This window comes from Podarcis melisellensis (genome assembly GCF_964234715.1).
Source record: "Podarcis melisellensis genome assembly, chromosome: 11".
NCBI lineage: Eukaryota > Metazoa > Chordata > Lepidosauria > Squamata > Lacertidae > Podarcis > Podarcis melisellensis.
Genome location: NC_138543.1, coordinates 28994444 through 29010663, shown reverse-complemented (window position 1 = coordinate 29010663; position 16220 = coordinate 28994444). Strand labels below are relative to the sequence as shown.

Here is a 16220-nt window from a genome sequence, read left to right as displayed (position 1 = left end):
AAAGCATGTATTTTAAGGCTTCCCAGGAGCTGCTTAGCAAGTCTTATTTGTTCTTGTTTTGAATGCTTTGTTTGATCAAAATATGCTGGGTTGCCAGGACAAAATGTCACTGCAGAGTGCTCGGCCAGCTATTGACTTTTGAAAACTGGCTGGATTTCAGCATTGTATTAATAGGTTAAACACTCCATAGTGAAGCAATTGTTATTGACAAAACTGCAACATAATAGAACAGGAGCTGAATTTCCAAATGATTTGAGAAAAACAGGAAGCTCTGCACACTTTCAGCATCTTTTAATTATGCCACTTGCTGCACAAGGCCTGAACTTAACATTTTAATATAACAAAGCATTTTTTTTTAATGTACCTCACCAAGTCTATTGGACTGTGGCCGATCCACTCGGATGTGTGTGGGGTGGAATGGATGTGAGAAGAGCAATGAGACATCACGTACACACCTGTTGGAGAATTTGTGATCTCACACAAAGGCTGGCCAGGAAAGGAGTCCATGTTTGGAAAAGCAGGCAATATCTGCCACCCATGCAGTGGTTTGCAGCCTCCAACGCACACCCAGCTCCCATGGAATGACTGTGCAAGTTCTCCCCCAACCCTTTCCTATAACTTCAGCTCAAACCTATGCCAAATGTTAGCTTATTCATCCTTTTTTCTCATTGTGCCTAAGCATGATAGCTTTAGTAGTTTATGTGTTCTCCCTCCCCCTCCCCCCGGTCCAACTTTCAAAGCTGCATAAGCAGAAGTCTGAAAGAGATGGCCAAACTTGCACAAATTTTCTATATTGTTTTGCTTTTTAAGCTCAACCATTCAGACAAAACAAAACACCCCAGTACTTTGTGCATTGCTGCTTTTTAATTGCTTTCAATATCTTGCGTTAATTTCTCATTTCATAACACAGTGGCTTAGTATGATGTTCACATTTAAAGTGAAAAATGGAAGCAAAGAGCACGAATGCAAATTAACACCAAACAGCAGATAGCTACTTTAATGATATAAGACACAATTTCCTGGGAAGAAAACACCTTCCACTTGCCTGGCTGGCAGGAATTCAGGATAGGTCTAACCATGGTGCAAATAAAGTTGGTTGTATCCTGTTTCTGTATGGGCCTTTTAAGGACACATCCATTTAAATCTTTGACTAAGATGATTCCTTTTTCCATATTGGGTATCAGTATTGGATAGGCAGCTGTTTGAAAAAGTCCGAGGAACATAATACTGCAATTACAATGTAAATCTGGTTTACTGTGAAAAGAAGCAAGAAAACATCTCAAAGGATGTAGTCCTGTGATCACTGTCTTAGAGAATTTCTGAGATACTGCACAACTTCCTGGCCATAGGTGGGGGTGAGCCCTGGAGTTCTTCCTTAACCAGTGAAAGAATAGCCTGCTGAAGTGACTGCCCTGCCAAGAATATTTCTTGTCGTAGGCACCAACTCTATGGGCTGCAAAGTATGTGGGGATGAGGCTGAGCCACCCCCTCCCCCAATCTTGAGGGGCTGGGCCTTGCTAGGCCTCACTGTGGCAGCAGCATGCCTTGCGGTCTCCTCCTGCCATGTGTGACATCACATGTGTGACATGTACATGTGCCGAGCCCCTCCATGTCTGATGGAACTCGGTGCCTGTTTCTTGCATAATAAGGACAAAAAGGGCCATTCCAGTAATGCCTGTGTGTGGTGTGGGTGTGGGTGTGGGTGTGGGTGTGGGTGTGTGGGTGTGGGTGGGAGAGAGAGAGAGAGAGAGAGAGAGAGAGAGAGAGAGAGAGAAGGGGGTTGAAAGAGACCTGTTCAAGGGCTTTCATTTGTGCTGCAGATATTTCCTACCTCTCCTTCCCCCATTCGCCCCTCAGCCCCCCCCCCAAAAAAAACTTGGCTGGGGTGGGTCAAGAAAACAACCAGAACAGTGTTCAGGGAGAAAGCATTGTTCATCTGGCAAACTGAGATTGCACATCATTGAATTTTACCCCATAAGTTTATTAAAACCAAACTTACGGCGTCATCCTGTACATGCTTTTTCTAAAGTGCTGTTGAGTTCAGTGGTGCTTCCTGCCGGGTAAGTAGGTATAGGATTGCAGCCTTAAAAGTGCCTGGATGGAGAAAGCTACATAGTATTTACCACCTGCCTTCATTTGTCCTGTTGCTTCAAGCAGCCCCTGTTTTGTGAACAGAAACAGACAATGGGTTTTACAAATATCAGTGTCATGATGGTGAGGAAGGCAATTGTACTGAAATCCTTTAAGCAGCTATTCCTTGCCTGGCTGGAAGCTGTCCATGCTGTCACCTACCTGCCTCAATATATGATTTATCTTTTGCATCAAGCAAAGGCACGTGAGCTTGGGAGACCGGATAAGCTACTGTGTTCCCATGTGTTGTTCTCGTCACTTGTTTGTCAGTTTTGCTGAAGGGGCATTAATTAATAATGTGGAGAAAGGGCAATGCTTTGCAGAACAACTGTACAGTCTGAAAGGTACAAAACTGAGCAAATACGGACTTTGCCATCCATTGTGAGTGCAATGTCAATACCAAAGATCAATCTGGTATCACCTGATCGGTCTTTTCATGGAATTTAAGGAATTTGTTTGCTCATCTAAATGCTAAATTCTTTTTTTTTTCTTCCTCCAAATTCTCCCATGCCCTCATCAGCACTTCGATTATTTGGAAAGCCAATGTTTGCTGACTCAGCAAGTCTTTCACTTGGTTCCCAACCTGCTTTTATAGAGGCCAAACATGCTTTGTCCTCCCCGAAATGCAGTAATTTTCCCCCGTGTGTTTCATAAGAGAGCTGCACCCACTGACCCCCCACTGTTTGTTGCCGGATACATCATTTCAGATCTTGCAGGGCAGCCTTTGGGAATGAATTAGTCAGCAGATGGTGCTCTCGATCTCATGCCTCTCCTCAAAAGCTGACCGAAAGCAGGAAAGGGCAGATTCAGAAACTGCCCAGTCACCACTATATTGATTGCCCTTGTTATGTAATTCTGATGTTCAAAGCAGAAGTTGAGAACTTAGAAACATCTCTACCCACAGTTCAAGACTGAAACTTTAAAAAAAAAATTTAACAAAGCTGATAAATTCCCCTGTTCTATTTTTTTCTAGAAATCCCACTGGTTTTATGCCTGTTTGCCCTCATTTCCATTACATGGCTATGGGGAGGACTGCACATGGCTTATAGACATCTGTGGATGCTGGTCTTCTTTGTCATTTTCAACTGCCTTCAGGTAAGTTAGATTTCTTCTTTACTCACTTTAGCTGAAAACCAGGCACTTTTTTACCGTAGTGTGCCAAATCCAAACTTTGAATACAGAGAAGAGAAAAGACAACTTGGGATATCTACATACTTAAAACACTGACATTACTCAGAGCTGGTTATAGCTCGAGTTCCTCTCTTAACTCACCATCCAGCATGCGAGAGATGTCTATATACATGTATGATAATGTGGTATATGATGGTTTGATGACATAGGTTGGTGCCAACAGCATAAGAAAAAGAAGAGATCTACAGCTACATCCTATATTTCTTTTAGTGTAGATGAAGTTTGCTTTCACACTAGATGATGGACTAAGACAGGAACTATAGCCTGGGAGTGGCAAAGTATTTTTTTATTAGAATAACCATGGAAAAATATATGAAGCAGAATAAAATAATATGCACCGGAAATCTCATTGATTTCTGTGGGGTTAGTGTTTAAATATTAAAAGTTGTTTTTTTAAGATAAAAATCTGAGGGCAGAATTAAGAGAGTTTACATATGGAGCCTGATTGTCAAAGTACTTGCAAGTACCCATTGTAGTGTCTGGGTCTCTTCCTGGCATATGTGGCTTAAGGACAGATTCTTAAAATAACACTGAGGGATCAGCTGCTTTTTAGCAACCACAGCTAGGAAAATACTAAACCTACAACCATTCAGGGGTTGTCAACACAGTGCCTGCAGGTGCCAGTATGCCCACCAATGCCCACTATGGTGCCCTGGGGAAATCTTGGTGAATATCCCTTTAAAAATCTGCAGTGCACCAAAGACCATTTGTTCTTCTTACTCCGTTCCTATTTGCACTGGCTCGGTCTCATCTACACTGAACATCACCCCGCCTTAAAAATGACCACATTTTATTGAATGCCAGGACACCCACCTTTCCATCGATTCTGAACAGAGGAAAAGTACAATCATCTTCTATTTCTGAGAGTGAGTGTGGCAGTGGCTGATGTAGATGCTCTCTTTTTCATTTATGGGCACCTGATGTCATGGACTAGTTGGACACAGAAGAATGGTGGGAGGAGCCAGCTGGGGGAGCCACCAAGGGAAGAAGGCTCAGAGCCAAGGGAATGGGGAGGCAGGGACCTTCAGTCTCAGCAATTGCTTCATGGGGACAAGACCTAGTGGAGATGAGTTGCTGTGCTCATTAGGCCCAACACTCCTTTGTCAACCATGTTTAGTATAACAGCCATTTTTGATATGCCATGTCCCTCTGGTGCCCGCAGGACTTTCTCAAAATTAAAAGTACCCACATCTTTGAAGCTCCAAACATCTTTTTCACCAGTTTGGGGAGGGGAGGCGGATTGAGCAGACGTATTTCTCTAACTGGCCCTGCCAACCTCTAGTAGCTTCCCTACAGTGGCTATCCGTGAAACGATGCCTGTGTCATTCAGGTGATGTGGACCAAGTTGCACCAAGTTGCAGGTGGACAAGAGTACCACTGATGAGATTCTCAGGGTGTCTGGTAGTAGTCTCCCAGCACTCTGGGCTCCTCCCTAGGATCCCATTGCTCCCATTCTGCATCCTTATCCCATTCCTCCTAGCCCTCTGACCAATCCCAATCACTGTGGGACTCCTGACTAATGGTCTAGTTTAGTCGTAATGTTAAACCATAGTTCAGTGTTCTGAGAACAAACCATAGTGAGCATTGAGCTTGCATTCTTTTCTTGCATTCATTTCCATTTTAGTTTAACTGCAGTTTGCTGTTTCTTCCATCTAGAGCTAACTGTGGTTAATGATACAACAAGCCAATGAAATTGATTTGTTTCAGCTAACCATATCTAAGATTAATCACAAATTGTGGTTCATCTAATATGAAAATGGAAGCTTCCAGTCTCTCCCTCTTGGCTCACCAGAAGAGGAGGAAGGCAAGGAAGCAAGCCTGAGACTTCTTCCTGTAACACTATACTTCATGTCCAGAAGCAGCCAGTGCATATTTATAAACAGAAAAGGGGAAGCAGAATGAGTAGCCCGGGTTATTAACCACAATTTAAATTTAGTAAAAGGACTATTTTTTTCAAAGCACTGATGTATTTTGCATCTCACTGATTAGTGACAGGTAGAGTGAACTCCAGGGATATAGTTAGCACAGGAAAGCTTATTCCAAGCTGCAAATGGTACATTGCAAAATAGATGTGACACAAATATCCAGAGTGTCTTTTAAAGCTTTTATCTCTGCCTTAACCGTTTCTGGAGAGGGAGCCAGATGAATAAAGCAACATGTAGCAATATGTAATAGCAACAAGTTACAATAATGTTCAAAATCCTTTGAGACATATGCTGGTTTATGCTGTCCAGTCATTGCCACTAGACTCCCATCTGCAGATTCTAGCCCTTCCTTTCATGCCAATCATGATCCAGTTTTCTCGGTTTTACTGTTTATATCTCCCATCTCCCACTCCCTTCTCTTCCAAATGCTTCCATTTGCCCAATGCCAGCTGCCAATCAATAACGCCCAGTTCAGTTATTAGTTTCATGTCTCTGGGTACCTTTGCAACAGGTGCTACTTAATGCCATTAAGAGGACCTGAAGGAAGTAAGAGCCAAAAAGCAACACACACACACACACACACACACAGAGAGAGAGAGAGAGAGAGAGAGAGAGAGAGAGAGAGAGATTAACAACAGGCTACTCTCTGAAATGTAATCCCTACAAAGTTCCCAGTGGCTTGGATCCTAATATAAGTGAATGGAAGTTCACAGAAGGAATGTTTCCCCACCTGTGCACCAATCTGTGCTCACAGAAAGCCTATTCCGGAGATTGGGGTACACTGCTCAGCCAAATGGGGTGGAGTGCAGGGGGCTAAAGGAGAATGGAGGATTGCCCCAAATTAAGCTTCATAGAAAGTACATGTTGGGGCAATTTGTGGCAGCTTAGATGCTTTAAAAGAGGATTGGACATACCGGTACATGGAAAAGAAGGCTATTGATTATTAAAGTCATTATGGTTGTATGAATACCAGTTACTGAGGAAGAACCATGGGAATGGGTTGTTATCCTCATGTCTTGCTTGTGGACTTCCTGGAGGTTTCTAGTTGGCTGCTGTAAGAAATAATATGCTAGACTAGACAGGCCTTTGCTCTGATCAAACAAGGCTATTTTTATAGTAATGTGGAACTGGGATGGAACAGACTTAATGCGCAAACATATGCAAAATTGCAAATAAACTGATTTGCCTATGGTGCTGTAGAAGTGTGTTCCTTTCTCCTTATCAACCTGTATTCAAGTTTGTGTTGATAGATAAATGGAGTTTAGTAATGGCATACGATGTAGCTCAGTAGGTTAGTGCATGGTGCTGATAATGCCAAGGTTCAGGTTCAGTCCCCATAAGGGGCAGCTGCATGTTCCTGCTTTGCAGGGTTTTAGACTAGATAATCCTCAGGGTCTTTTCCAGCTCTATGATTCTGTGATTCATAGAACTGAAAACAAAACTAAGGCCAGTCTCTGCAGTGGGCTCATGTGGGTCACTGCCTATGACGAGATACTGAAATGAGATGTGGTAGGAAAGCCTAGATGGTTGCTTCTCAAGGCCCTGATGTGGAATAATATAGATGGAGCTACAGGGTTGGTAAAGTGGGAGGTGATGTAGAAAGGCAGAAGAAGGAAGGCAATAAATAGATGATTGTGAAAGAAACTTGACCACCCAGGAAGTGGTTATGGAACACGTGTGTGTGTGTTAGCTACCACAGTGTAATGGCAGCAACTACTGAATTTCAGCATCATAGCTCTGGGGCATTTTCAGATAATGCCTCCTGAGTCAGCTCACTCAGATACAGTTCTAGAAAGGAGGGGAGAGGTATTCATTAAAGAATATTGAATATTGCTCTTTTACGCAATTCTTAATAGTAGCTTAGTGATGCTGAAGTTTCCTGTAACTCTTTTGATTTGCATTGAATGGGCCACAGCATAACAGCAATTTCCTTTTTCTGTGCATTACACACAGGCTGAAAAAGGAACTTTTTATGTGCTACCCTAATGCCATTTAACCCGCAAGTGAGAATGATGTTCTCTGCTAGCTAAGGGTAGTGAAACAATGCTGTCTGTAGTCTTCTTTTTTATTTTGTTTGATAGCGTTCCAAAAATCTTCCCTAATTAAGAGGCAAATCTAATAATTACTTCTAAATTTGGCATTGGCGAGCACTCAGCAGCAGTTGTGTGTTGGGGGGGCACCTAATCGCATTACAGCTCTTCCACTCCTATCTCTCTTCAGCTTTTCTGGCACTTAACATTTCAGTGATGAAAATGTTCGTCAGTGGCCATAATACCACCACTGGCCATAAAACAACTCAGCAAAAAGGAAAATATTGATTCACAAATTAATTTTTCCAAAAGGTTAAAGTGAACCTTTCTGCACTTTTGTTTCACTGTGCTTTAGAACTAAGATGATTCATTCTTAAAAGCTGCAGCTGCAATCATTTTTACTAGGATGGAATTGTAGACCCTCATACGTGTTGATATCTGCATCTGAAGACCATAACAGTTGCCTTGTGTGATCAGATTAAGTCCACCATTCTATTTCCACTTTTGATGGTTGGCAATGCACCTTTTGGAGCTCAGAACCAAGGCTTAACGATGGCAACAATCTGCCAATTAGGTGTGGTAGTTAGAGCAGCCTTCCCCAACTGGATGCTCCCCTGATGTTGTTAAACTCTAACCCACATCTGCCCAGCCAGCAATATACCATGGCCAGCACCAATGGGAGGCAGAGTCCTACAATATCTGGCGGGCCACATTTTCCCCATTCCTATGAACAAGGTTTATAAAGTTATGACCCATATGGACTGGAGACAATAAATAGAATATTATCTCTCCCTCTCCTAATACCAGAACTCACAGTCAGTCATTGAAACAAATTGGCAGAAATGTCCACTTTTTCCACCTAATTCATTATCTTGTTCCCCTCTAGTTACCAGACTAAATACAAAATTTCCCAATGCCATAGCTGTTTCCCCTGATAACTTTTGTTTCCCAATAAGGTTGGGTTTTTTTGCCTGCTCTGCATTAATAGCTGTTGAGAACAAAAGTGTGAGATACAGGAAGAATATGCTAAATATTTTTGGATAAGCCATTTCATTTTTCTTTCTGAAGAGTTATATCAAATTAGTAAACTACGAATAGTCTGCATTGTTCCTTTGCAGATGCAAAGCTTTTACAGAAAAAGGAAATCGTCACTGCACAACAGAAACAGTATGTGGTTTAGATTGGAACATGGGCAAATTTCAGAATTTCAAGTACTGTTCTGAGTACTACTTGCCCACATTGTTTGAAAAAGAAAGAATGGAAGAAGTGAAATGAAATCTGGTAATAAAACAGAATAAATCTAAGAATGGGGCAATTATAATCAGAGCACATGTATGGAATTCCAGAAAGTGCCACTACAACTGAGGAAAATTATCCCTGTCAGGACACAGATTTTGGTTAGGATAGATAGATGCCATCTGAGTTATTTAAGCAGACTTGATCATGGTGCAAATGTTGGCAATAACTAATCTATTATAATTTTTGTAATATAAATTATAATGTGGTAATGCTACAGTTTCTTTTTACCAGAGCAGATGGGTGAAAGCTAAGATAGTGGGTATGTCTTTTTAATTGTTCACTTGATTCAAACTTGATTGATACAGAACCTTCGTAAAAATAGATTCCCCCACCCCAGAAATTGCCATTAGTCAGATAAAGGGAATGACTTATAAGTGCTTTGTTAGGAAACTATTTTCTGGATTCTTCATGTGTGAGTATGGGTTTGCAACAAAGATATTTTTTGTCTGGAAAGAGTTGTGCAACATTGGAGCTTACCACAACTAAAAGATCATTATGTGTTATTTATTTTAACTAAAATGTCAAGTGTTCCTTGTTTGCCTTGACAAAGGTCAGCAGAATTAAAAAAAGAAAGAAAGAACTCCAAACCAGCTTGCACCATCAGTTTATTAGTGGTTTAAATCTTCACATTTGTTGTTTTGCTGTTGCCAAAGTGACATGGAAAATTTTCGTTACTGAGGCATAAATGGCAGACGTAGAAGCACCTTGATTTTCTTCCCCTTTTGTTTTTCCTCTGCCTTTTTAAGCTAGGAGCCAGCTGAAACTTACCCTATTGTGTTATATATCTATATTTATATATAAAAAAACCCCACTATATTTTATAAAATCACTTAAGTCCCTGTGGCTCGTAGGTGGTCTCAAATCATTATGGTAATTCCGGAAAAGACAGAAAATTGAAATGCCACCACCATTTTATTAGTAAGCCCCCCCCCCCCGCTTCCCCGCAAAATGTTGCATATCTCCTTTGCTCCTAGTAACAACTTCATTTCCTCCTCCCTTTTGGCACCCCCTGCAGCACACTCCAAATTCACTGGGAAAGTTTCCAGCACTGTTGTTTACAACAAGGTGGAGAACCTGGCCCAATCCTGCTCTAGAATTTGAGACCCCCTTGATTAGACTGCTGGACTTCATAGGATTAAAGATGGAGCACCTATGGCTCTCCAAATGTGGCTGGATTCCAGCTCCCAATCAACCCCAGTCAGCATGGTCCAATGGTCAAGGCTGATGGGACTTGTAGTCTAAGAATATCTGGAGGGCCACAGTTTTTCCATCCCTGCTTTTCCAAATCTGAGGAAACCCTGGATCGAACAAAGACATGCACCTCATCCTGCATTTTGCAGGAGAAGGATCAGCATTATCTAGGAAATCCAGAAGATCTTGCAGAATCAGAACTTTTAGGGATAAATGGTTTCGAAGTTGAGCTACTTGTTTGTCTAATACTGTGTCTTGTAAAGAAACCCATCCAATGCTGCTATGAAACTGTGGTTTTCCAGATGATTTTGTAAAACGTGTGGATTAATTGTCGAGCATCTCTTTGTAAAAATGCTGCACCATTTGGATATATTTTAAAATATGGCATAGCTGAGGTACAAAGGCTTATGTACATGCAGGGCTGAACAGCAAAATCAGGTTAACACTAAATGACAAATCAATCGTTTTGGATTACAGTGATATCCTAGACTACGCTTTCTAATGCCTCATCTTATTGGATTTATGAACAAAGCAGGTGGTATTTCCACAAAAGTTGCCAAAACTACCAGTTTGTTTATTTGTTTTTGTTAATGTTCTATAATATAAGAGATTGCTATATATGTCTTTGGTCTCAAATCATTCTGTGACTAATTAAATCCAGTCTGTCTTTTCCAAGGAAACAGGCCTTTCTTGCTTTGATTCTTGTATCCCTTTGCAAACAACATATACACGCGTCCACAAATACGCACACACATTCACCAATGCATCCAGTTTTTTTCTGTCTTGTATTTGGAATGGCCTTGCTATCTCACATCAAATAATAGATTAACATCACAGTTCAAAACAGAATTCAGTGGCCAGGTTGCTTACCGGGGCGAGATGGTTTGAATGTATAATGCTCATCCTGGCCTGATTGCCCTGGCTGCCAATTAGTTTCCAGACCCAATTCAAAATGCTTGTTTTGACCTATAAAACTTCTCCCCATGTAAACCAACCTGGGAATGATCCTTACCTGCAACTGTAGAGAGCCTGTAGTGTGCTAAATGACCCAATGGTTCAACTCTGTATAAGGCAACTTCTTAGTGGTGGCATTGAGCTTGAACCATGTGTTGAGCTGTATATTATGGCTGCTGTATGGTGCAATCACCATGCAGAATCTGTTTCAAAGAATCTCCATGTTGGTAGCCGCTTGGTAGCCCCTTGCTGACTGGCCTCTAGACCCAAAGAGTTGCAAGAAAGTACAGGAACCATTCTCTCCAAATTAGGTCCTTTCCCTACATTCCATTGATTTAACGCATATGAGGAACTTGCTTGCTTGCTTGTTGTAAAATTTATCTACTGGCTGCCAATACATATAAAAGGGGCTTTCAACAAGCAAAATAAAGTAGTATAATAACATAACAATTAAAGAAATTGATATGCAATGAAAGTGGAGACAAGTAAAACACTACCGAGCAGACGGAAGTAATTAAAAGAACAACTATAAAAATCCCACTGAAAGATAACTGCCTTAAGTGGCTACATGAAAGCAGGCAACAGTGGGACTAAACACATCTTTCTGGGAAGGTGATTCCATAAATTGGGTGCCACCACTGAATAAGATGCTGTTTTATTCCCTCCAAGTGCATGCTTCTCAGTGGTAGGACTGCAAGAAGGGTCTTAGAAGGTGAACAAAGGTCTTGACGGAGTCATACGCAAAGAAATGTAGTAGGCCACTTGAACGGCTTCCACTTGGTGGTGTGGTGACTTCATACAGGTGATGTAACACTAAAAAGATGTGCATCTCATGGAGAATATCAATGCCAGTGATCCATGGCAATGTGCAGCATTGGTGTAGGTATTCTCCACATGGCCAAGCCCGTTTTTGATGAATGCCGTTCAAACATAATGACACTACTATTTTGCAGTCATAAAGAAGCATTTTTAGTAGCCTTGCACCTAGGGGTCAGTGAGGAAAGAATAAGCCCTGAGGGACAACTTGTCTATGAAAGAACTGTAGCATTTCTTCTTTAAATTATCCCTTTCCTTTTACTGTTGGTCTTTTTTTTAAAAGTTTCACTTGCAGCATTCTGCCAGTCAGCCAGAGAATGGTTTCCACAGTGACAGAACCCAAAATTGCTGTGGTTGTTCCACCTCCTCACATTCATGTACACCTCAGATATGAAGGGTTTGTCTCATGCTGCTATTCCTAGTTCATACAGCTTTCAGAAAGGGCTGGTAATAACAGTAATATTTGCTACTGTAGGTTGCTGCTAAATGTGCCGTAGGAACAGTGGTGGTTGGTTGTGTGTGGTCAAAACAGCTCACTCAGTTCTAATTCTTGATGGCAGAATTAATAACTCAATCATTTTTAATATTAAGAGTGCTTAAATTGAAATGTGCTGTAAATAACCAACTTGTGAGGTTACTTTTTTTAAAAAAAGCAAATGTGGAATTGGGGAGGAGGGATTATTTAACAAATGGCCAAGATAGGGCAGAAGTTTAATTCTAGGTGTTTTTAGTTTAAATACAATGCAGTTATTCTTTTAGGGGCATTTTCTCTTTAGGTATGCTAGTGCTTTGGACAAACAGGCTGATATAAAGCTATGTATTGCTCATAATAGATTCATTAAAATTAGCAAACTAAGTTAGGTGCATTAATTTCAATAGGTAGCAAAAGAAGCTATTCATGATGTGGAGGTCATTTAAGTGGTATACTAAGGAATGCAGATATTTTAATGATGCTGAGGAAACAAATATTGTTATAAGCTTGCTATCAAAGTAACCTGGCAGCGTAGAACAGGAAATAAATAATAACAACAACAAGAAGAACAAGAATGAAATAGAAAATATCAGATTGAAAACTAATATAAGCCAACACACCTTGCTAATATCACTTTCCAGAAGAGATCCTGAAACTTAGGCCTTGTCTGACTCTCTGACTCCCTGTCCTTTTGCTGACAGAACAACTTGAGATAAATTACACCATTGCTCCCAGATGGCCATAAAAATATGTTGTTCCACTAGTCACACTACATCAAAGAGAAGTCCAAGGTGAAGACATTTGCCATCAGGCATAGAACAGCTGCAAAGGAGAAAGGAAGAAGAACTGGCCCAAGATTTAAACCTGGAATGTAGCCTTTCATTTGCACATTCTCAGTATATCTTTAGCAGTTAGTTACACAGTAATTAAGTTCTTTTGCCCTGTCAAGGTCTGAAGTAAACCCCGAAATTTGCTTAATCCCATCAAATTTTGACCTACATTTCAAGCACTGGCATGGTTAGATTAAGAGAGAAACCATTGCTTTTGTCTTCACCAATTGATTGCTCTAGATCTTCTAAAAAGTGCACTCACTATTCTTTAATATGTATCCTTTTGAATCATACTTGCTTAAGCAGCTTAGAAACTCATCAGAAACCCTTTGGGTTCTTGTGCATCTTGCCCTAATCAAAGGAGGGACACCATTCTTTTTTATTCATTTTGCATCAAAAACTTGTCTTTTTATTGTGTCTGCACTTAAAAGTCCTTTCATTTAAAGCTTTCGAGCTTCTTAAACCCAAGAATCTGTAGAAATTAAGTTTTGTGATCACAGCCATCTGCTTCACTCTCCAAAATAGGTCCTTCTTCCTCACATGTGTTGCCTCTCTCTTCTGCATCATCTCTATCTTTGATATGTGCCCTCTTTGTGTATATTGTTTACAGATAGTTTCTTAGCTCACTGATTGCCATATGCTTGGCCAATAAAATCATACTGGCTGGTAAGATGTGTTGGTAAAAACTGCAGCATCCTCAGTCTAGGAGGTTTCAGGTCAAGATGTGGAACTATTTTTCTGCAGCACAAAAGTCAATTGAGCTGAGTGTTTGGTGTGAGGAATGGGGTGGAGTGTATACAAATATGTATTAGAATAGGGGTATGGGTGTAATTAAGTAAGTGAAAGAGGAATACAGCGGTATGCATGCATGTATATGTTTTGGTCCTGCCTGCATCATTTTTCATGCATGCACCACTATGTTTTATTGTTGCTTAAGAAACTTTTATATTGCTTTTTCGGGCAGTCACCTCCCAAAGTGGAAATATGTGCAACCCTTGCAGCGGGAGGAGGTAAAAACACAGGCTTCGATAGCATGCCCAATATGAATATAAGCATGCACAATACTCACTTGAAAATCCCATTTCTGGGAGTCTAATCAAAGGCTTTAGCACAGTGGCAAATAAGACCTAGGACTTTGTCAGGACGAGGAGGTCAAAGAGGCAATGATCAAATGGGCAATTGATTTTGGTTATAACATCGACTTTGAAAGGTGGTTGGAAGTGTGGAACCGCAACATAAAGTTTACAGCATGTATGTCCCTGAGAGAAAATATTTGGAAGATGCTATACAGGTGGTATCACACCCCTGTGAAGTTGGCCAAAATGTATAGATTAAAGGATAAGAAATGCTGGAAATGTGGGGAGGTGGAGGGTGACCTATATCATCTATGGTGGACATGTAAAAGGGTGAAAGGCTTTTGGGAATTGATTTACAATGAGCTTAAAAAAATATTTAAATACACCTTCCCCAAAAGACCCGAAGCCTTTTTGCTGGGAATGTTGGATAAAGAGATCAAAAAAGAAGATAGAACGATATTCCTCTATGCCACCACAGCAGCGAGAATTCTGTTGGCACAATATTGGAAAGTGGAAACTATCCCCAATATAAATGATTGGCAAATTAAAATGATAAAATATGCTGAGCTTGATAAATTAACAGGTAAAATAAGAGACCATGATGAACAGAAATCTCTGAAAAATTGGAGTAAATACTGGAACTACATTGGAATGAATGTTTAATGTGATTGGCGGGGTCAGAACAATACTACCAGCGTGTGAATTTAGGTTTACAGATCAAAAATCAAATACGTGAATGGAAGTAAATATTTGATACTTACCAAAAGGATGGAAGGAAGTCCAGGAGGGGGTTTTTTTGTTTGTTTGTTTGTTTTTTTGTTGTTGTTTTTTTGTTGTTTCTTTTTCTTTTTCTTTTTCCTCCTTTTTTGTGAAGTAGCCGGATTAATCTCTCTTTGTATAGTTAGAGAGAGGAAAAAAGTTTGGCTTGTATATTTTTATTTTTTTCTTGTAATTTTTTTGTATTTGTTTGTATTTGTTTGTATGCTTGTTATGTATATAATGTTAATAAAAATGTATTTGGAAAAAAAAAAGACCTAGGACTTTGTCTCTAGTCACCCCAGTTTCTTAGAGTCCCTTCCCAACAGTGGTGTAGCGTGGGTTGTCAGCACCTGGGGCAAGGCAAGTAATTTGTGCCCCCTAACCCGTGGATTTGCGCCCCCTAACCCTAACCCCCAGATGTTGCACCCAGTGCGGCCGGCCCCCCCTGCACCCCCCACGCTACGCCACTGCTTCCCAATAAAGTTAGTTCAGGCACAAGGATCTGCCCCACAACTTCTGTGTAGACAGATGCGAATAATGTATTCATCTTCTTTGCAATCTCCTTTTACTCCCTTGTCATCCAGAGATCCAGCTGTATGCTGGTATGCTCCTTCTAACTTACTTTGGTGTCCCTCTTTATATCTTTTTAGTGATGTGCACCTCACATTCTTTCTTTGCATTCCTTGTTGCTGCTTGCAATTCTTTTGCCAAAGTTTATGCTCTTTTTTATTTTCCTTATTTGGAGCTTCTGTTTTCAGAAAAAAACTTTCACTGTTAGCCCTCCTCGACCACACTGGAATCTTCTTGGCTGTGGTGGTACCTTTCCTGATTCTGCATACACTTTCTAGCTGAGTCTCTGCTATTGTGCTTTTTAAGAACATCCCAATAGTCTGGAAATAGTTGACTGTGGCAACTTAAATGGCTTTAAAAGAGAATTAGAAATTCATAGGAAAACAGGCTTTCAATGGTTACTAGGCACGATGACTATATGTTCCCTCCAGGAGTATGCCTCTGAATGCCAGTTGTTAAGAAACAGTGGTAGGAATGAGTCTTGCTTGTGAGGCTTTGCATAGATATCTGTTGGGCCACTGTGGGAAACAGAATGCTGGACTAGATGAGCCTTGGGTCTCTTCCAACAAACCTCACTTTACATCCTTATGTGCCATTGCTTTTAACATTGTGTGTGTGCATGCAGCTTTGTTGTATTGCTGTCTCGAGGGCATCTGTTGGAGAATGCTCGTAGCCTCATTGGTGACAAGATGCACAGTTTTTGGCCAACTATGTTCACACACATTTGGCATTATTTTGCAATGCACATTTTATCTCCCCACTCTCCTGGTTGAATGTCTCCATGTTTTTCCATGTTAGCTGTCATGTAGCCCTGTTTAACAAACAAACAGAAAGTGCCAGATTTGAGCCTGGTTCCTGCCTGTTGTTCCATGATGTGCATAAAACAAATAAATGAGCAATCTTTGTTCCCACAACAAGAGTACCCATCCTGTAGCAGGACTGCATCCCCATCTCCATTGCCCAATTGCCACCATGTA

General features: G+C 40.8%; 1 protein-coding gene across 4 annotated transcripts in view; it reads left to right on the top strand.

Moving 5' to 3' along the window:
• The window catches only part of ADGRV1 (adhesion G protein-coupled receptor V1), a 242414-nt gene that overhangs the window by 213727 nt on the left and 12467 nt on the right, over positions 1 to 16220 (top strand). For all 4 annotated transcript variants that reach the window (XM_081930116.1, XM_081930117.1, XM_081930118.1 and 1 more), the window contains one exon: positions 3104 to 3225. In XM_081930116.1, coding sequence (XP_081786242.1) covers positions 3104 to 3225 — 122 coding nt within the window. The remainder of the gene's footprint in view (positions 1 to 3103; positions 3226 to 16220) is intronic.